Source organism: Gymnogyps californianus, chromosome 4, assembly GCF_018139145.2.
Source record: "Gymnogyps californianus isolate 813 chromosome 4, ASM1813914v2, whole genome shotgun sequence".
NCBI classification, from domain to species: domain Eukaryota; kingdom Metazoa; phylum Chordata; class Aves; order Accipitriformes; family Cathartidae; genus Gymnogyps; species Gymnogyps californianus.
The window spans coordinates 81700241-81723430 of NC_059474.1; the positions used below are offsets into that span (position 1 = coordinate 81700241).

Genomic DNA, 23190 nt, shown 5'->3' on the forward strand with positions numbered 1-23190 from the left:
CAAACTTCTCCAATAACATTTTTCTCATAGCAACAAAGACATCAAAACAAACCCTATTTTGCAAGTATCCATAAGAGATTCCTTCCTTTCTGATAGTTTTGCATTTCCCCAGACTACTACCTTGGGTATCTCCATGAAGCCCATTATTTCAAAATTTGAGTGCATATCTGCTTTCTCTGTACTGTAACCTTATCTAGCCCCATTGAGGTATTATCAACACAGAGAAATCACAGGACTTAGCCAAATTTACACAGGATGTGTCTATTCAATCAGGATTATTCCAGGCTGATGTAGCTGTCCTGAACCCTGGACTCTCCTCCTCTCCTCTGGGATAACGAGTATCAAACAGAAAACCAAAAGCACAAGTAGACCAAAATGGCTGTCAATTACATGTGGCTTGCAAATTATATTGATCCTTGACTTAGTACCTCTGCTGGTTTCTGATGAGCAAGTCTTGACTAAACTTTGAGGTTTTGTAACTTCATTCAAAAAGGAAAAGAAAATTAATGAAATAAGAGCTAAGATTTTCACAAAAAGCAACCTAAGAAAGTTAGCGTCTAAATTCTTTTCACATTAAATAAGAATAGAATGCTTTATCTCTTATAAATTCCAGCCATGGAAACTGTGTCTTCCTAGTATCCCTATTCCACCCAAGGGAAAAATATAAAATGACAGTCTATTGTAGATGAATTGCCAACCTATTTTTCACAATCCTACGGTATTTTTCATGGTACATCAGGCAGGTGACAGCAACAGATACTGCCACTGCCCTCAAGCATTCTCCTGTTTTCCATATTGCAAGCATCATAAGCAATACTCAGGTATTTGAGTAACTTGCAGCAAGTTTAGCACTGTGTAATTTTTATCACTTTACTTGTCTCTAAGCAATTCATAGTCATTTAAATTGCAAAATAAACAAGCAGCTTTCTGGTCTTTTATTTGTCTATCCACAGAGGCAGTTCAGGCTTGTAATTCCCAGTAGGATTTTAAAGCACTTAGCACTTCACAGGAGGCATTTAATGGGAGTGGGTCCAATGGCTGCAGACACAGCAATCCAAATGCATTTCTGAAGTAACTCCATTTAATTCTACATTCATGTAAGCAGCACAGGCAGATTTTGTGGTCAAATTCAGAAGTGCAGCTACGAGAAAAGCAAGGGAACTGAAGGAAGGCTACATTCACAAGCTGCCAAAAGAAGAAGAATACCCTTACGCAGCCTGGTAGTTAAGAAATGTTAATGAGAAATGTGGTTTCAAATCCCATTATGCGGGTAAAGCAGCAGCAACCAGATCTTCCTTATTCCAGAGGAACACTCTTACTACTGAGCTGCAGAGCCCAGGGGTGGCAGTAGTGCCATGCCCTGGATCAAGGAGAAATTCTTAGCCAAAATTATGTGGTGAGGTTGACCATAATCATCAAGATGAGGAACACTGTACATGTCAGTGAATTTTTTGCAGGCTGAAAACATTTCAGAAAACTCTAATCTTCTTAATCTCAGCTGAGTATTAAATAACCATAATTACCGCCTACAGTGGCTGAAAGCTTTGAAATAGAATTTTGTGGGGAAACACACAGTGTTCTTCTCATTGTTTGAGAACAAAGACCTGTTCTCATATCTAATCTCACAGAGTCAGTCACCAACGCTTTCTATGAGAGTATGAACGGTAACTTTGACTCCTTACAGTTGTACACAACTGATGGATTGCAATGACATGTTATTAACCTTTTTCACTCTTTGCGAGCAGACTGAAGTCCACAAACAGCAGAGAAGCCGCAATATTGCATGGCCCACGCGAATTATGCACACACACATGCCTCTGAATGCAAAAAGTTGAAGGCAAGCTTCTTTTTTAGTGTACCATGTGCCAAAGTATGGAGAAAGCAAGGCTTGTTGTCCCAGTGCTTAATCAGTAGCAATCTCTTAAAACACCTGTATTCATACCTCTAAGATACATATCTAATGATACCACATTAAGCAGCTGAAAGCTAATATTGTTGCATAGATTATGTGAGTTTCTTTGCAACATATGACTTCTGTTATTCCTGAAAACATAAGCAAAATGAATACATGAGGTCCAGTAAAAAGGTTACAGAAAGAAACTATAGCCTAAATACAGTTCCTACTGTACACATTCAAATTCCGTAATTCCTTAAATAAAGCAAGCCGGGGCAAGCAGTAGCAGAAGCAAGCACTGCACTTTGAATGTTGAGGGCCAGCGTGACTGAAGCCTTAAAGCAAGCTTTGTTCCTCCGTAATCAGAACCAATGCTGTAATTATTTCCCAACCCACATGGCTGATCCCTGCTACTTATGATGACGGAAGCTCAGATTTAATCAATGCAACTCCTCCATTCCTGTCAACTGGATTCTTGCATTTTAGAGCAACAAAGGTTTCTGACACTTCCCTTTTTCTTTCCTATGCCTACCAAAAACTTGCAGGGCAGGGGGAGATGAAATTAGTTGTCTGCTAAGCAAAACTACAGCATAGGGACTGCTCCTCCCCACAAAGCATACGTATACCATAACAACCTTTCTTTTAGAGGCTCATTTGTAATTCTGACTCTCATAAAAGAACATAATACTAAGCCTTCCAAGCTTGGTTCTTCAAGCGTTTCCCTGCAGAGCCCGATTCCCTCAGTTCTTTTTCTCCTCTGCCGCTGAGCTAGAGGCGTCAACATTTCGTATCCCGTAGAGTGCTACAAATGTGCACACATACCACTACTGCTCACAGCACTTATTATAGTGTCACCCTACAGATTTCCACCACACCAGAAAAGCCCACAGATTTCTTGTACATCATAGAAATCACCAACCTTTTCTAAGCCAATTAAAAGTCCGTCACTTTTTTCCCCATAAGACGGGCACTAAGTCTCACTGCTATTGTCTGAAAATCACCCAAGGAAGTCCATGCCACTTCTGCCTTTGTATTCAGTTGCCTCATGGAGTGATCCTCATGGAATGGAAGTTCTTCAGCCACTGCCTGGTTCAGCATCAATCCTGCTGTGCCATTTACTCCTTCTGGGACATCACCCACATCGCTGTTACGTCCAACAGCAATAATGGCTTACACTATTCCTGCCTAACCCCGTTATGCCAAAGCAAACTGACCTCATGGAAAAGCAACTTCTTGGCAGAGTATCAGATCAACCTACAGTTCAAAAAACATTTTAAATCAGCGAAATCAGCACTGCTACCAGAAGCACTTCTGCTTCTCCTGTCCTCTCCTCTGCTCATTTCTATCCCCAGTCACCTTTCTGCAGATCAGGTCCCTCGATCGTTCGGTGTGAGGCTGAACACATGCTTCTGCCAGCGCAGGAGAGAGCACGGCATGGAAGAATGACCACCAAGCCAGGGCAAGACCAGGATCGCTTCTTCTGTAGTGGTATTGACTATTAAAATGACAAAATACAGCCCCAGCACTTGTCTAGCATTACTGCAGCTTCACTGCCAAACTGCATATCAAAGCTGCAATATGGGCACCGTGCGAGCTTTTACACCCTCCCCTCTAAGCTCAGCTGTGACAGCTATAGACGATAACCTGGTAGTCCTAGAAAGCTTTACTCACCTTCTGCTGGTGAGACTTGGTGAGAAGTATAATAAACATAAAAATGTATAGATGGGGGAAAGAAAGTGTTTGAAGGAAGCGGGGAAAAATTCTTTATACAAGTGAACATTTGCTTGTGTTACTTCAGTATATAATGGTCTGGGCACTAAAGAAAACAACCTTTGTTAAATATAAAGATTCTTACTTCCCTGAGGTTTACATCCGTTTGAAGGTATTCATTAAGTACTTACTATCTTTAATAACATTAGGAAGCAAGAATGTATATTAACAAAATCAACACTCTTCTTTACGCTAAAGACTCTGACCCCTTATAACTCCCATCGACTCTCATGCAAGTTGGGATGCAACACTTTCCAGGAAGATTTGCCAACATTTAAGTTTCCAATTACTCTTCCCTTTGCCACACAAGGTTAGAATGGCATTTAAGCAACTTACAGAAAAAACATCATGAAAGTCAACAAAAATAAAACACTTTTTAAAAAATCTATTTTTTAATGTTTCGACATTCTCTTGAAGCATGAAATGCAACGCACTTTTACCAAGTTCCTTCCACTGAGGCTGTGTTCACAGGCTTATATATGTACTAACAGGCCAATAGCAAAGCATAAGTTACAAACACAATGAAAATTAAAAAGCTATTGTGACGAACTCTGCATGGTCATGCTAACTCCTTTACATGTTTTGCCAGAGTTAAGAAGGCATCTGCACTCACCAGTAGAGGCTGAGACTAAAAAGCAATACCTTAGTCTTTGTTAAAGTCAAATACTTTTCTCCATCTCTTTAATAGATGCCAGTCTAAGGTTGCTGCAAATTCTCTCCTCTGAATAAATCTCTTGGGGAAGTAAAAAGTGCATGCGGTCAACCTCTTTTCAAGAAGGATTTGGGAAAGGGCACGTTAGAGAGCTTGGCATGGCCTTCTCAAGTCCGAAGGTTTGTTGACGTTTTTCCCAAAAATATCACAAAGAAATAAAGTGGACGGTTGAAAAAAGAAAAATAATTTCAGATTATGAAAATTGTGCCTTTATGTTGCTTTATAGCTTATGAATTCATGAAAATGAATTAACCTACTGACATCAACATGTGATACTGTCGACCTCATTATGACTACAGTGCTACTTCAGTCTATAGTTAGCACTACTGGGAGAGTTAGCTGCTTTCCATTTGGACTAAATGAGGAAGTAATTAATAGCTGGTGCTCTGTCTCACTGTAACTGAAGCAATAAAGACACCAATCAAATTATAAATAAATGAGAGCAAGTGTCAAACAGATCTAAGTTTTAAAGAGCCTTGGAGCTGGAGGCCCCCCCCAAACTACCTAAATACTTGAATCCTGTTCTGTTCAAGGTATCAGACTTCACATACATTCCTTGTGAATACAGACGACTTCTTCAAAACAAATGCCAAAATCCATCCAATTTTTCCTTCCAAGAAAGTAACTCTTATCACCATGAAAACTGACAAGCCTCCAAAGACAAGATGTGGAAACCTTACTTTATGTTGCCTTTTGGATTACCAATTCTGTTTCAAAACATAGCAGACAGCTGATGAACCTTTAAGACTTGTCAGATTTTTGGGTCTAACTTCTGCTAGAACTACAGGCTGCACAAATGCATATTGTAAAATTAAACTTCATCTTGCTAGTCAACATTTTGAACATTGATTCAGAAGCAAGTTGTTTTCTCTTGCTACATTAACGAGAAATAGCAACCACATCCTAAAATAACTACATTTCTAACATAAGGAAAATAGCTTTAAAGAAATCAGAGATTTCCAATAGCTATCAGTCTTTCATCCTGTAAAATACCGGTGATTAGACTTTTTTAAAGGGACTGTTTTTAAAACAGGGGAATTTTGTCCCCTGACATTTCTAACTCTCTCCAGAAATAAAGAAATAGAAATTATTTATGATTTTCAGAATAGATGATGGTGCTCAAATTCAGATTAAAGTAAGCAATTCCATAATAATTTAACTTGATATGAAGACAGCATTCAACAAAGCATAATTAAGTAATAACTAATTATTAACTATATAACTATACTAATAACTGTAACTAATCCCTGTATTCAGTATATCCAGAAACATTAAGTTCCATCAGATTTTGGAAACAGTTAAATTGGGGAAATACTTTGATTATCTATAAAGACCGATCTCTGAAAACTTAGGATCTGAGAAACAAATGCTAAAGCTGAAGAAAACATCTTCTTGTGTTATCTCTGTTCAGGAAAGCTTACTCTTAACATTATGTACTCTTTTCTGAGATGGGATCTAGTCTAAAAATAGCATCATACTGAGAAAAAAAAAAATCCTTCATATACAAGGCTTCCTTTTGAAAGAGCATTCAGATATCTCACTCTTAAAAATAAAATACCCCTGTGTTTTGCAGAGAGTGTATTAGCTTTTCCCCTTAGACAGCTGGAACACAACCACGTAGACACCCCATTCAAACCCCTTGGAGGAGGAGGAATAATTCTAAGGCTGCAGTAGCAGCCACCATGGTTTATTCGCTATTCCCTAACCTCTAGAAGAGGAGTCTGCTCCCACTCCTAATAAAATTTACAATACACCAGTGATGCTTAATCAATAGAAGCTGAGGGTCTTAGATATCAAAAAGCTTTGTGAGCAATTTTATATGGCACCAGAATCGGAGTTTGCAAGAAGCTGAAGTGCCTGTTCATGCTCAGTGGATGGTGAAGGCTAAGAAATCGGGCTCACTAGCCCTGACAATGTAGGATGCCCATCTCAGTTCATTCTTTGTACCTGGGAACTCCCACAGAGTAATCAATGTCTTCAGGGAAACAGATTAGCCAGTGCACAGAGAGAAGTTTTTCCTGGCTAACAGGGCTGAGGCAATCCAAATTAGAGATTAATTTTATTCATAGATCTGAAGGGGTTATTTTAGCATTTTTTGTTTTGTACTGTTTGTCAAGAGCTCAAAACACTTCATACAGTCTAGAAAATTCCTGAGTTAACTCAACCCAGATGTTAGGTAAAATTACTTAATTAAATCATGTTAATATGGGATTTTTCTGTTTTGCACACTAGTCAACCACTTTTTTTACCCTAATAAGTGGAGGTGTAAGTCCAGCTTTGATCTTAACCACAGTGCAAACCCACAGATTCTGAAAGTTGGTGGTGTTGCCATCTATCATCCAGGAACGCTTTATCCATTTCAAGCCACTAAGAAATGACGCAGCATCTATTCTGATGTTTGCATTCATCTGGCTCTGATTTCACCTATACAGTGCAAGAGGAGCTTTGCCAGCCAGCTGCAGATGGAAAGCACTTTCCACAGAAGATAAATCTGCAGCAACCCTAGTCATATTCCTCTCATAGCAAGCAAGAGAATATGAACACTGGAAAAAAACTTGCAATGTTTCCAAGTCATTATCACATTAACTGTGCTCTGTTCTGGGGGTGATCCTTTTTTGTTAATATTGGTGCTTATAATCAAGACAAAATATGCTGGATCTATTTGAATATAAGAACTTGAGTCTAGATTTACTCTCTCCTAGCTGGGGAACTTGAAGTTTGCCAAGTTGTGTCCCATATAACACAGCAAGTTTTTTCTTGACAGTAGGTCTTTTAATAGAAACTTTCTTCTAGACAGTAAGACAAGATTCTTTCTATATGTTTTCAATAAGCAGCACATGGAAAGCCCCAGTTCTTATCCTGCTCATCGTTAAATTCCTTGGCACAGACAACAGAACTGCTCTCACTTTTGTGTCCTAACTTCCATTTGACACATGCCTACTTTAATCATCTGCAGCTTGCTTTTCTTCAGCAGGGAAGGTAATGTCTCAAAATATTTTAGATTATTTAATTTCTTAGTCTTCCATCTACTCTTTTTTAAAAAATAAGTAGTGGCCAAAATTGTGTGTTTTTTTAATTAGCTTTGACATTTTTCCAGTCTGAATGTCAGCATATAAGTTTCAGAAAACAAGCAAGGAATTTTATGGAGGCTTTCTTGGTGGTATAGATAACATTCGGATAGTATAAAGCTCCAGTTCAGGAAAACAGCTTTCTTCAGACTAGCACTTAGCTCCATACTTAAATTAATTAGGACTTAAATGTAGTTTTCAAATTGAACACATAGCTAATTTTCCACAGAATTAAGGACTTAGAGATCTTGAGAATACCAAGAAACTTTGAAAAATCTATCCCTCGCACCCCAGATTCCCACGTCAGGGCTGTCTCTCTGTGCACCTGTGCCCCAGCCCCAGGCAGCACGACACAGCACAGCTTACATGCTGTCTGCGCTAGGTCTCCCTACAGCAGCCTGGGCACCCCACACCACGCACCACCTCCTGCCTGCAGTCTTCTCCTGGTCCCATGTGGTGCACCATGTCCCAAAGCCACAGCGTGTGCATGTTTGTTTTTTCTGGGTGCAAGTTCCTGAAATAACATGAATTCTGTACCACAGGCTATTAAAAAAGAGGGATTTTTTTTAAAAATTTTTTTAGCACAATGCCACGAGCAAATTGTGCACAATGTGGCTCACAGCCTGAGACAAGGCTTATAGGATCAAGGTTTGCTCGGATATACTGGGGGACTATGAGGAGCAGCAGCACCCCCAGCACAGGCTTTCCCTGCTGCGTGAGGAGAGCGGTCCCTGCACTGAACATCCCCTGAACTGCTCCCAGGTCTCATCTCAGAGAAAACCAGCTGCTTTACACCAGAAGGAGTCTGAGAGCCAACTAATACACGTACAGTGTGGATGATTAGGCAAACAGGACTCGGGGGTGAAACTGGGAAGGCAGGTCATTTAACAGCATAGGCACACTCACTATGTTCCCAAACATAGCCAAAGCACAGGAGTTTTTCTTATAATTGTTATATGCAGGGATATGGGAGTATAACCAGGGATTCCACACCAACGACACATTTCATTAAGAGTTGTTATTCACAGAACCCTTGCCCAAGACAGATAAGCACAGTCAATGTATGTCAGGGGCAGCACGTTCACAGTCTTCTCCTCTGCTCCCAAACTTTCCCTTAATACCTGCATCTTTTTACCAGGAACTCTTCCTCTTTTACAGCTCTTCCACTGTTGGACTCAGAATAAACTACGCTGCCAACAAGTTGAACGTGACGCTGTAGTCTATGAAGGTTAATAGTCTTTGAAGTTTCTATTTAGAAGGTGCACATTAGCCTATCTCATGATGCATGAGATACAAAGCAGAGCTTATGTGACATTTCTGTTGAATGATTTACTGATTTTAATGTTGTTTAAAAACAACCTTTAAGCAATTTTACTTTCAAAATTCATAGCCATTGTCCAGTTAGTGGTCATTTTGATTAAATCTGGCTAAGAGTTACGGGAAAGTTGGACACAATACAGCCTAAGCTTTCAAGTCCCCCTTCAAAGAAACGCCATTGATTTCACCAGAACGTCAAGACATTTTTCAGGACTGATGCAGACACTTACTTGCATATTTATTTTAAGTCATGGTTACAGTCCTATTAAATTTGATGGTACCAGTCACTTAAATAAGCATTGCAAATATAGGTCCCTAGGCTATGAAGCAAGAGTAATTGGATTTATATGAAAGACTTACAAAAGAGCCAAGCTAAAACATTCTATCACATTACAGTCATATCAACAGTGAAACTTTAACGGTGTATTTTTACAGCAGTAATAACTTTCCTGAAAGGGGAGCTAGTATGTTAAGCAGAAAATTTAAGTACCTTTTTATAACAATATGTAAAACAATTTATGTTATAGATAAGATCCACCAGTGATACAAACATATTTAAGTTTATAGTTTTCTGAAACAAGGTAAAAAACCATGGCTACTCTCTAACCATCTGAGGGTAATCAGAATTGCATTGCTAATGCAAGCGAGCTACAAGATTTTAATCTGCTTGGACATAAGTTAGCTAGTTGGCTAAAAATACCACCCACTGCATGTTTACTTACTGGCTCAGATCTCACAAAAATAGCAAGGGAAACCTCAGACTTCCGCACCTCAGGTCACAGGGGATCAGGTGCTTCATGTGGGATGGCTAAGGAAAATCAATTGGCTGACCATACTGCTTTCAGTGTGATAAAGTAATATATAATATTTCTATAATGCCCAGACTGCCCAGTGTTCTTTCTACTATGTGAGTGCACATTTTGAATTGGATTTGATCTTGCTCTTTGTGAAACAATTACCTCTACAGTTCCAGCAAGTGCTCCTCATGGAAGAGACTGGCACTGTGGAGTGCTAAACCTCCTCCTGCTTCCTTTGAACTTCAGAATGAAGAAGTGTTTTAGAACCCACTGAAGATATATGAGGTCATGCACTAACTACACAGTTGTGAAAAATTCCTTCTAAAATTTTATGAATGCCAAGATAGGATTTGGGCATTTGTGCAACCAACAGACCAAGAAAGTCTTCATTAGAACTGAACCACTGAAGGCAAAGATGCGCCAGAAATGCAAAAGAGACTGGTTAAAACAGTACAAAGCTCTTTCTTATAATAATAGGTTTAGAGTATACCACAAGTAAGCCAAAGGAAGATGGTGTATAAATATTACCTTTGAAAAACTCATTACAACTCTTTCTGACCCTTCAAAGTAATCCCCTTACAGGTTTCTGAAGCAACTTACTAATAATTTTCATACAAGCGGCTTCCAGACATCAAAGAATAAAACAAAAGGTTCATTTCTTCACTGAGGGTTCAGAGACACAGTAATTGCAACCCAAATTCCAAAGACTGGGGAATTTGCCATCAGCACTGCTGGCAGAGTACTATTCCAGAGCATACTGCCCAATGACTTTGTTAAAATTCTGACAGAAAAATGAAGACTTACAATGTCACGTGGGATTATTGTTCTTGCCACCAAAGAAAACCCATGCTTTCGTAGCATTTCTTTGCTACCAAAGAAATCCATGGCTTCTAAAGCCCACGTTCACATCAGAGCAGGAAACAGCTCAAGCTTTCAGTCTGACGATTGACTTGGAAAATGTGTACCTTTCACCTTAGTTCAAAAAAAATTAGAAATGCTGTTTCAACAGCCTTTTTCCTTCTAGCTGCCCTGGAGAGCAATTTATTAGCTGTCACAGCTTAATGGAGTCATAATATAATTTCCTTACTAATTCCAAAGATAAATACAGCTTCATTTCCTAAATATTTTATGTATTTATAATAGGTATGTCCACAGCAACTAGCAGCTCAGCTCCTGGATGCAATTTACCTTAGGAGCCACAACTTAGGCCACAACTGAGCCACTGTGTCTCAGGACACAGTAAGGAAAATCTTGATTATTTCTGATCTTAATCTGAACAGTGATCAGAAGAGATAAGCCAATATGGGTGTTTTTGCCATACAAAACCTAAAATAATATTTTTATGTCAATTTTTTCCACTATCCAGTACTAGTATATTCCATCCCTACACATTTCCCAAAGGACAGAGCAGCTCCAAAGGTCTTATATCTGAAACATACTCTGCCAAAAAGGGAATATTTTTTATTAAATCAAAATGTAAAAGTAATGTGAATGATGGGGGGAGATTAGATTCACAATGGAATTATCTTTCTTTTCTTCAGTAAAGCACAAACTTTCCATCATTTTCCTGTCTTTAGGTTATTTAGTGATACTTAGATGATACTTTTCACCACAAAATAGAAAATATTTGAAAAAACTAATTTTAATAGAGTATTGTATACAAGCAGATAATATTTTAGTTCTAAAATTTGTTTACTAAAATATTAACTGAATGATCCAAATAAAAAAGCATTAATAAAATCCACAGATAATGTGCAAATTCACCTATTTATTTCACTAACATCTGCTCTCTTCAGTATGAATTATTCAATTGCTATCCCATTCCCCCAGCATTCACATTAATTTAATGAGTAAGCCAAGCAAAAATAGACCCTGAAAACTAAGCATAAAACTGAAAACACAGACTATATTTCTTTATTTTGGAGAAGCATGTATCAATACATTGCAAATAGGACCAGGATAATTTCTTTAAGAATAGTAAAAAGTTTGTTACAACTTTAGACCTGTAATTTTTTTTAAGTTATTGCTATTACTATCATATGAATGAGAGTGTGTCCTGGAAGAGAACTCTTGCTCTAGGTATGATAGAAACCCCAGACTCTAAAAATGTCCCCATGCTACAGGGCTTAAACGTAGTACACTGAATATGAAAAAAATAATGTTTATAAGAAACTTCTTTAGGTGACTGAAAAATGTCTTTCAATTCAATTTTGAAATCCACTCAAACACTACTGCATTAATCTTTGCAAATTGTTGCCTAAAAAACATAGTTAGTCTCTATCAGCTTCACTTTTCTTACTCATTCAAGCATTCCTTACTTTAAAACTTCCAAGCAACATCTTCACATATAAGCTAAGGATACCATTTTTCATACATGGCTTTCAACTTCTTCCTTGGCTCTGCCAAGGACGCCAGTCCACACTGTCCTTTAGACAAATGTTTGCAACAAGAAATTTTGAACTTTCTTTTAAACTAAGCCCTACACCTATGAAGATGCCAGAAAAGAGCTCTTCAAAATAGCTTTAAAAAAAACCAAACAAAACAAAACCAAAACCTGACAGCTGGCATGCTGTGGAATTTATTAATCATAGTCATCTCACTGCCATCCTCTGCTCATCTGTCAATTCGTTGTAATACCTATTGCTCCTCAACCCCTGTTTGTAATTCAAATGCTCTGGAGAAAGGCATATCTTTCATTAAAATGAGGAATGCCCATTACATGGGCATGCCTCATTACAATTAATAAATGGATACAATAAATAAACAGCAATAACTAACAGAGCAAAAAATATGAGTGTTGGCATAGTCCCACTTCTCCAGACAAATAAAAGAATGAGAGACTCTCAGTATGGGAAAGAAAACTGGATAACGGGTGGGCCTCAGCTTCACAAGTCTCCTGTTCAGACAGAGAGTTCAATCTCACTCTGCCACAGCAATACAAAACCAAGCAGACTGGGAGTGAGGTGGGTTTTGCTGAACACAGATGCCTCAGGACATCTAAACTGTAGCTTTCTACAAAGAAACCAACCAGAATTACCGAGAACCTTCAACCTGATATCCAGGCATATTTTATCATAGTATTTACCTGTACCCAAAGAATACTACATAACAACTTCCTCAACTAGAACTTTTTTTTTTTAACATAACTTGAGTATTTTGAAGAATACAACTATATTTAGTGCTCACTGTTTCCATTAGAACTGGAACTTCACAATAGGAGGTCCATTAGCGTTAGACTACCAAAGCATAGCTTAAGTTTTGATTATAGGTGCTTCACTAACATATATCCATACCTGGCAAGAAAAAGGAGCCCAGAAAGGCTTACACAAAGCTTTACTAAAAGCAGCACAATTTTATAGACATTAGCAGCTTCCTGTAGAAAGATACCACAGAAGAACAAAACTGAAAACATAGCTTGAGGTGAATCAAAACATCTGTATGAAGTAATCTAGTCTGAAAAAACTAGGTTTTGAGGGGGGTTTCTTGCAACTTGATTTTGCAAACTTCTGTCCTTCAAGTATCTTACCTGATTACATGTGTTAATGTCTATTCCACTTTTCAGGTATTCCACTACTTTGTCCAGATTGCCAGCTCTGGCAGCTCGGAGAAAGCTTGCATTGCTGTCAGACTGTAAAAAGATAAGAAAAAAATCTCTAGTTAGCTCCTGCTTAAAAAAGCCCAACTTCATCACCAGTGAAAGGTTTCTGCATTTGATGCTGCAGGAGAATAAAACTGTGAAGAAAACTGACTTTGCATTATATCTGCATCAATTAGCATACACATACTTAAACAAGGCAATACTGGCACAAAAGAACTGCAGATCTGTCACAGAGTGAGCAAAATAATGCAATAATTGCTGAAGTTCAAAATTTAGTAAGAATCAAAGAAAAAACCCAGAGATCATAGTAACTGATATTAGCAACAAGAAAAAAATAAATGCATCAACTTGCTAGCCATAGTTTTCTGGGTTTTTTAATATATATAAATACATATGCTCAAAACTCTGGAAAATAATTGACCAATCCTGTTATTGGCTATGCTACTTAAGAAAACATACATTGGCTTTGGACTTGTATTTGGCATAAAAAGTTACATGACTACAGTGCACATTCACTCACACACACTGGCTTAACACAGAGGTACACACTGGAGAAAAAACAATATCCAAGAGCAAAAAAAATCCTATGGCTATATTTTATCACCTGTGACACAGAAGTCGGGCATGCTAAAGGAAAAAAAAAAACAAAGTCCCACAAAACCAGGCAGCACTGCAAGTGTAGCTAACCATAGAACAAAGCGGATGAAGTACTCAAGCCTGAGTATCTAAATCCAGGATAATGTTGTAAACGTGCTCACCCCTAAACTGCCTGCATTCATATGTTTGCATTGAAAGCCCCATTAGCATTTATAGGTTAAAAAAAAAATATAAAATCATGTTTTCATTCTTCAGCTAGGTTGTGGGATGTACTGTTAAGCAAGGGAGCATGAAACGTATTAGCCCTCTTGCCTTTATCTAGGATTATGACATGAAATTACATTGGCTATTTGAAACCGGCACAGACTTCGACGTTCACCCACATGTGAACCTACACACAGGTAAATTGGCTACTAATGCAACTGCAGATACCAGGAGGAAAAACGAAGTGGTGCAACAGAAGTAATGATTAAATAGAATAAGCATTTGGGAATGCACACAGAGACAGTAAGGATTTTCATACTTAAAATAAATAAATAGAGTAGGAGTGAGTTTCAAAAAGAAGATAAATAACTGTAAAAGCCTGTTTTCTGGGGATGTGATTAGAGAGGTACAGGAAGGCATGCACACCATTGGACTAGTACTTGGTGTTCCACTGAAATACCTCCAACTGAGCATGTTTCTCACGTAATGTCACCTCCCTGTCAGAAACACCGGGTGAAAACCATTCTTTCACATCGTGAGAATATCCTAAAAGCCTCCCACTTTCAGCTTATTAATACCGATCGACAAAGCAATTTATTTCAGTCACCCAATCCATTTCAATGCATTTATTTCGGTCACCCTACTTATCACGCTGTACTCACTCACTTCACAATCCCCGATTCCAACCTATTTTAATCTGCAACAGATGGATGTCATCAAAATGATTCTTCTTACAACTGCGCTACATGCCAAGACAAAAATATTTCCTTTCAAATTCCTTTCAGCAAACTTCAGCACATTTTCCACATCTTTTACTGTTAAGAAAACAGACCATCTTTCTAAACATGCAGCAGGGTGAAGGGGAAGGTAGCGCAGGAATTCACGTCGACAGAACCCTTTTATAGCTTCAGGCTTCAGTCAGGCAAGCATTTGGATGAGGCTTGACACAGGAGCAGATTCTGACAGGTACTTGAAAGAGATACTTTTTAACATCGAAGGATAGCTATTAGCACTGCACCATCTCCTGTGATGCGTATGTGCGCATAAAGACACAAAATTATATTTTAACGTTTAAATGTCCTTGAAAACTCAACTGTCTTGGTAAAAACATTAACCAAGAACAAATATTTGAGCACACGAGGGGTAAATCCGGACACTCTTGAAATTAATGGGAGAAGCATCTTTGCCCTCAATAGGACACACATTTTACCTTTTTTTTCCCCATTTTTTTCATGCTTTACTACTTCTACAATAATTTACCATGCCAAAACTGCAATCATCTGTTTTTATACTTTTAAAAGTTTAAGAAAGAATGACGCAACAAATGAACATCTACAACTTCTGTTTTACTAGGGATGAATCAATCATTGTTTGTTTTTCTTTCACACAGAGTAACATCAAAGGCTAAAAATGTTAAAGTCTCAATTATTGCTGGAAGCTCAGATTGTAGCTAAGACCATACAACTATATTCCATTTGTTTCTGGCTAAGAAGATGCAAGCAGCGCTTTCAAAATAGATTCTCATTTCCTTGATTCATACTTTTGTTATCTCAAAATTAAATTACAGCAATGCACATCACTTCAAGACACATTACGTACACCTGAATATCGATCACAATGCGGAATATGAACTTCTTGTCTACACGAAGCGTTATTATGAATTAACTCTTCACGATTAACTCCCTGTACAGGCACTTTTATTCCAGAAGCGTCTCTTGCTGTGTATGTTCTCACTCTGAAATAACAGTGCTTGACTGTGACTAGAAGAGGAACAAAACTGCTAAAAGCCCAGTGAAACACAAAGAGATCTTGACGCTTCATTTAGGTACCTTTGAAAAGCCTAGCCTACGCGATCTTTGGTTTTTTATGAATTTTCTCACTGTAACATGTACTGATCTCATATTAGATGAATATGATTGTACCCATCTCTTCATAGTCTGGCCTCTCCTATTTCAAAATAGTTTCTCACAGACTTGCCTGATGTTCTCATTTATATCAAACTTGAACACACAAAGAAGAGACATGAAGCAGCAGTTCAGCTGCTTCATATACAAATTCACATACAAATACCAGTGAGCGCTTCCATGAAATACTCAAAAGACTCAGCACTGTGTTTTAAATCTTAGAAGTCTTAGAAGTTAGGAGTACTCAGATCAGTATTTTCTTTCCTCGTTTGTCAACTCTAATTTTTCAGTAGGGCATCAGTCGTTTGTCCTTTTCTGCATTCTTTTAAGGTCTCTAAAAAGCATTTTTCTCAGTACTACTGTCTCAGCAATTTACTCACTTTAGCACATTACGAATTCAAATCCGTTTTGACAAAATTGTCTCAGTAGTCAACAGCAGCAGTTTTCTGTAGTCTTATTATGCTAGGAAACGGTGATTTTTTCATCTGTGGGCTTTTCCAATTGAGTCAGTAATCTCACGAAATATTTTGTTTCCTTACATGTAGATTTTTAGTTGAATTCATGACGCATTTCAGTGGCACAGAAGGTGGCATATTGGTCTTTACTAGTTTGTCGACTGGTGAAGACAAACTGTCAACAAACTGTCATTTGAAGATGCTTTCTTCACGAGAAAGAAGATGAAAACATGGAGCCAGAGTCCTTTGCACCATATGATACTTATCACGTCATCTCTTCCTATGCACACACCCCTGACATTTTTTTTAGGAGTCTTACACATGTATGCACATCACGCTCAAAAGCAAGCACTCTACCAAAAAGGAAAAGAAAGGTTTACAAGAGAAGAGTATGCCTTAAGCAGCTACCAGCAACTACGTGAACATGAGAACGTGAGAGGCTTGCAATCTGGGAAACTCCAATGTTGACATGTTAATTTGCAAAGTCTCAGCTGGCATCGCTACATGCCACGCACAGTTCAGGGCAGTCAGAATTAAGGATCACGCTGTTTACATGTGGCCACTAAGGCTGGGCGATCTACTCAATATGTTACTAACATGCTATTGGAATAAGGCATGAAGGATTGAAGAATACTTAGCTGATATTTTATAGAATGGGACAAAGTCACAATCTGTGGACTTAACAAGCTTTTTCTAACGTACTACTCTGCGACATCCAAACTGCTCTATGAAAAATGTACTACTAACAGTAGTTAACATTAACATTTGACTGCTCCATAGAGAATTTTTCTTTTCACTACAGTCATGATTGAACCTGGACTATTTACTTGGAGTTCTACAGATACCAAATATTGATCAAAGAGAAGCACAAGAGTCACTGTAAAAAAACCCAACAACTTCTAATACATATGCAGTGAGAGAGTACTACGAGTCTTTGATAACTACTTTTTTTAAAAAACTCTGTTTGCAATGCAATTCTAATACATGCTATAGATTTGTGAGGAATATTTGCTGTTATTGAACCTTATAAAAAGCTCCTATCTTTTAACTTAACTTTTCTTCTTTAACTTTTGACTGAGGATAAATAATTTCAGCCAGAAATAAGAATTTTCAGAGCATCATAAACAAATAAACTACAACGTGAAAAAAATTGCTATAACCTTAAGAACGCTCACAGCAGAATGCAGAAGTATGCTTTGTAAGTACCTAGTTGTCAGACATTGCATAAGAAAATATAAGAAATCAAGTGAATATGTGATTTTTTTTAAAAGTTACTGAGAGGCTGTGGATTCAACTTCTTTCTTGCCAACTGCAATGCCAGAACTTTGCCTGCATTTGAAACATATAGCTCAGGGAATCTCAGTAATTAAATCACATATGGAAATCAGTATTTTATTCAAATAGTCAGAAACCTTCCCTTCTGGTTCCTCTGTCCTCGCTCGGGTTGCCTTTCCTGTCTCATAGCACACCACATCACTTATCGCATACAGCACGCGCCTGTTTCTCAAAGGCATTTTAGAAAGATGTGCAAAAATAAGTCGTGAAATCATATGCTGTACCAAACTCATAGGAATTTCTCCACACACTCAAATTTGCTGGTGAAAAACAGCTTCATGCTTAAGAAGGAAAGATTGGGGGAGTAGGAGGCTTCAGTTTTCAAAAGACAGCTTTCATAATAACATTATCCAAACCGTCCAAATACTTGTTTGAAATCATGTCTATAGTAAAATTATTCCTGCAGGTTGGCTTTGCTTTTTGCCCCCTCCAAATAAGGTGGATGACCCCAGCCTGTCCATAATCACACATATCTCTGTGGGAGAACAGAGTCTAGCAACAAGGCCTACTGAACAATTGTCATCTGGTAAATACGGTTTATTAATTGAATGAGAGCAAAAACAGAATTCAAAACTGATGTACAATAAGCAAATAGTAGTTTTACACCTTAATTTAACAGTTTTGGCTTGTATGTGTATTAAAGTGTGTATCTGAATACTAATAACCCTCTTAAATTTACCTTTCAAGCATCAACTCTGCTTTGATTTTATGGAGAAAATTTATTTAGCTATAACTTTTGAAGAGGCTGGCCCAGATCAGGAGGTGAGCAAAACCTGCTATTAACTTGTATGCTTTATATAAATCAAGAAACTCAAATCATTAGCAGTTATAAAAACTTTCATGTTAAATTGAATCCTGTATTATTATTGCACATAAAATCAGCATTAAGACAGAATTTGTCAATATGGCATTCTTCAGGGTTATCTGACAGTGTTAATGCCATTTACAAACTTCAGAGTTGTGAGGCAGTGTTTGCTCAATACCTGATTCTATAATTAGTAAAATGCTGATGGTTTGTTAACTCTTGTTCTTCATTAAAAAGCTCTTAATTGACTGTGGCTCATCACGTTAATATATTCAGGTAATGCCTGGAGTTGAGAATTCAGCTCACCGCAGAAGGAAAGTTGCAAAATCTAAACTCAGGTTTTCATGGCTTCTTGATGTTACTCAGTACTTAAAAGATGCAGGGGAGAAAAATGACAGGTATGTAAACACATTCCATTAATTTTTTATTACGCCACATTTTCTAGAGTGTCAATTTATGCTCCCACCCTTGAGACAGCCACTAAATTTTGTCCCAGTTGGCTTGGTTATACTTTGATTTCAGAAACCATCTGTTCAAACCAGCCATCGTTTAATTGGGTTCAACTCTAAAAGCGGCACAGATGAGGTGTTACCATTACCCAACTCATTTGTCACATACGTATTTTTTGCCAGTATGGTAGCTTTTTCCATACCAGCATTCAAATGTAAAAGATGGGACTTCAAAAGGAATGCTTTTTCCTCGCAGAACGGTTTCTGTAAAACTTGCCAGCTAGTTTTTCAGTGGCTCGCATTTTATCTTTTGTACCCTGAATTATTTTTTTATTGAGCTGAAAGTGCTGCTGATCTCCAAAGGGCATCACAACAGAACAATGGTGATATTGTGAACTGCAAGCCTAAGTTGCAGCTATGACTGCAAGAAGCAAAGGATTTTTTAATTATTTTTGTTAAATTAAACTACCACAGCAGAGTCTCAGCCTGCAGTTCTGATATGCATGCCAGAACGTGAGCTAAATCTTGCACTTGCAATGGCACAGGCTCGGTAATCTAATACTGGTAAATGAGTTAAATGAGATAACAACAGCTATCATGAAAACATATTTTCCCAGCCTTTAATGAAGTAACGTTCGTCTTCTGAAAGAAAAGAAATACAACAGTGCTTTACTTTCAAAGCCACTTCCTTTGCTTATAAAAATGTATGTTTTCCTCCCATTAATTTACTGGAAGATATGAAGGAAGACAGATTAAATTGCAGATCTTAAAGAAATTTCAGCATCTAAATTCCTGGACGAACCATGTACCCAATTTTCTTATTTCAATTTCAAAAAAGTATTTTTATCACACAGCTTTTCCCATTCGAGCATGTATAGGCATTTCAGATCTAATTCATCCTGCTATGTACCTTTGGTTGTAGAATTTGTTAATAAACAGTTGAACTGAAAAGCCCACAATTCTAAAATAGCAGTCTTAACTAATCAAACATTTCTTTCTCATAATCTAAAGCATCTTCTTATCCACGAAAAAGACACAACTGACCTTACAATAAACTAACCTTTTTTTTAAGAAATGAGAAGCTGAATCATAGGAACTGTGAAGTGTGAGGAGGAAAACAAGCTTTCAGAGATAACAGATCACTAGCAAGTTAAATATTCTCTACCAAGATGTAGCTAATAGCATCTAGCAATTAATTATTTTAATCTCAGGGGTCTATCTCTCTACGTTGATGATGATGGTTATAAATCAGAAAAATAAAAATATTCTTTTAAGTACATATTATACACCTGAATAATTTAAGGCACTTTGAGTATTTGGGCCAATTAGTCACAGAATGTCATGAAGGAGTCTAAGAAGTTGGCACCACTTTTACTGACGTTGAGCTGGAACCGTGGCTGGAGTTGCCCTCACCATAATCTTGCGTACGGTATGGACATGGGCCCAAACTTTGGCATAAAGACTATTGCTATTTACAGCAAAAAGTATTGCATAATAACAAGATGGTGAAATAGCTACAAGAAAAGAAAAAGCTTTTGTGCTATACACTGCATATGACCTAGGATTAAAACATTCAGTGATTTAATATCAAAACTAGTTTGCACATATTCAAACACAGAAAATGATTGCCTGACACAGAAACCTGTGATAGAGTTGACTGGATTCAGAAGTGACCCCTTCAGTATGTCCTGTGTTCCTCAGAATGAATATTCTCTCATTAGATCTACTAAGGGATGTGTAGGAGCTAAAATTATACAGTGCCAAAGTAGGTGGGAAGACTAATGTTGTTTGTGTTTATTATACATACTGGTAAAAGCTTTCTTATGTTAGACAAAGAGGCTGCAACCCAAAGGAGACACAGTGTGTAACAATATTCAAGTCTTGGAGCGTCCTTAAGAAATGATTTTCATTGGTATGACTGGAGATGGAAAGAGCCATTGCAAAAAAGAAGCTAAGAAAATAAAACCAGGTTGAGGAATGCATTATGATATATGCATATTATAAAATAACAAATGTACTATAATTCCAACATATTTTAATAACTGTTGAATTGAAAGACTTCTTCCAGTAATTTTAATATTTGCATATGACAGTTTTGTAGCAGTCCCATATCTTTACTATGAAGGCTGTTCTCAGAAAGCTGCATTTGATATTTAGAAAGTTTCTTATTGCTGTTACACTACCCCAACAAGCATATATTTTTGAGTAACTTAAGGAGGAGAAAACTATGCCTAGCTAACAGCTTTATCTGAATACCAGTTCCTGCTACAAGATTGCTCCAGACACACACAACTGGAAGTTATTACATTCTTATGGACCCTTCTAATTTTTACTCATGGAAAAGCCAGGCTTCAACTATTCTATCTTTTGATATTGATGGGAAAATTCCCAATTATTCGTAAGGAATGACTTTCATTTTATGCTGGTTGTTATATTTTGACACCTTTGACTCTTTTGCCAACTCCTCCTTGAAATTCCAGAGTTTGCAGGATACCAGCCATCCAGCCACTCTTTTCTTTCCACTGCAATGCACAAATACCTAATCAGTTTTGCTTTGTTTTTAACCAGGACAAGAATAAAGGGCTACGTTTGGCAAAACACTCCAAAATATGCCTAATTTTTACCACATCTTTAGGTCCAATTGATCTCAAACTAAAAAGCTTTAAGTTATTTGCTAAAGGATGGATTTAAATATGCGCTTAACTGTGTTCCTGAGTTTAGGCCAATATTAGCAAATACAGCAGCAGCAAAAGAGGAAGAGTAAACTAATGTAAAATCAACCCTTACTTGAGCCAAGAAGCAAATGTCTTCTATAAACCCTTTATGATACTTAGCTGCCACAGACATCTGTAGGAGTCCTCCCACTACGTTCATTAATTTGACATACTGGACTCGCTGCCAGCTGACTTTTACTATGTCAATGAAGGATTTGTGAGAACTGAGGCAAAACTGCATAGTTTTCTATGAAAAAGAACAGAATAAAAGTCTTTTGCCCAGCTGCATGTTCCTTCCAAATACAGTATTTGAAATTATAGAAGTTATTTTAATCCATGTTGATTTTAAAATATAAAGTAACACCTCAAAAACAAATATTTTGGTATAAGTCCCAGCTTGGAAACAATGTGTGCAAGTCTGAATTATACTCATCACTGTGAATCTAAAAAAATAGAATCACAAAAGCACCTGGAAAACATAGTCTGGGTTTTTTTAAAAAGAGGGGGGAAAAAAAAAAACACACCACTAAAAAACAACAATCCAAAGCCCAAAGGATTTGGGTTTGAAGAATGAAAGCTTTTACCATAGTAAAAGTAAAAAAAAAAAAGCTTTTACCATAGTCTGAGTAATCCTAAAAACTAGAAAAATCTTCATGTCTTTTACTAAGACTTTTGAACTACTCTAAAAATAGAAATGGATAATCCTATTGTTTAATGGGAAAATTTCCTGTGCTGGCATTTGAGTGAAAGTATCATTTAGTCATTTCCTGAAACAAGGATTCAGGATATGTTCAAATGAACCTCAGGATCAGTCTTAGTTCTACATGACAGACACATGTACTGAAGTCTCTTAAATACTGATGTGGAACCAAGATTTCCACTAAAGGAACTGAATAGTATTAAAGGAAGGAAAAATATTTAAGATCATCTGGATACCATATATTGAGATTTTGAGGTGTTAGTAACAACTTTAGAACTTGGCAGGCATTTAAATGGTTTCCATGTCAAGTTTCCATTACTAATGATGTTCCTAAATAGAGAGGTAAAAATGCTAGAACACCTCTAGAAAGAATTAGGATGCCATTCCAAGCATATCTAGCAGAATAATAACTAGGCTTAACAAAAATTTAGCCTGTAAGTGAAGTTTATGACAGACTGTTGACAGACAATTCTATCACTCTCGTTAATTTTTCATCCCCTTCCATCCCTTGTCTTATCATCAGAGGGACATTTTCTAATAAAAGAAATGTGCTAACACCATCAGCGCTAAAGAATCAAACAGCTTTACTTACCTAAACACCATTAACCGATTGCCCATTGATTTAAACTTACTGGTACCATAAACAGAAAAAAATTATTTCATGTTCCTTTGAGATGGACTAAAATAGATGCAAACAAAATGGGTGTTACTGAAATGCAGCGGTTTCTAATTCAATGCCAGTTCTGCCAGCGAGACTCATTGTAAAGACCTTACTTGTACAGAAAGGTAAAACGGATACCAAAGTAGTAAATGAAGAATTTTTAACTTTGTCCGTTGTGGAAAGAAACCAGGTTTCATTTAGGAGATTTTT

The 23190-nt window shown here is 37.3% G+C and overlaps 1 protein-coding gene across 2 annotated transcripts in view; it reads right to left on the bottom strand.

Annotated features, from left to right (window-relative positions):
- ANK2 (ankyrin 2) overlaps positions 1–23190 on the bottom strand; it is a 246943-nt gene that overhangs the window by 139998 nt on the left and 83755 nt on the right. For both annotated transcript variants that reach the window (XM_050896051.1, XM_050896049.1), the window contains exon 2: positions 13085–13186. In XM_050896051.1, coding sequence (XP_050752008.1) covers positions 13085–13186 — 102 coding nt within the window. The remainder of the gene's footprint in view (positions 1–13084; positions 13187–23190) is intronic.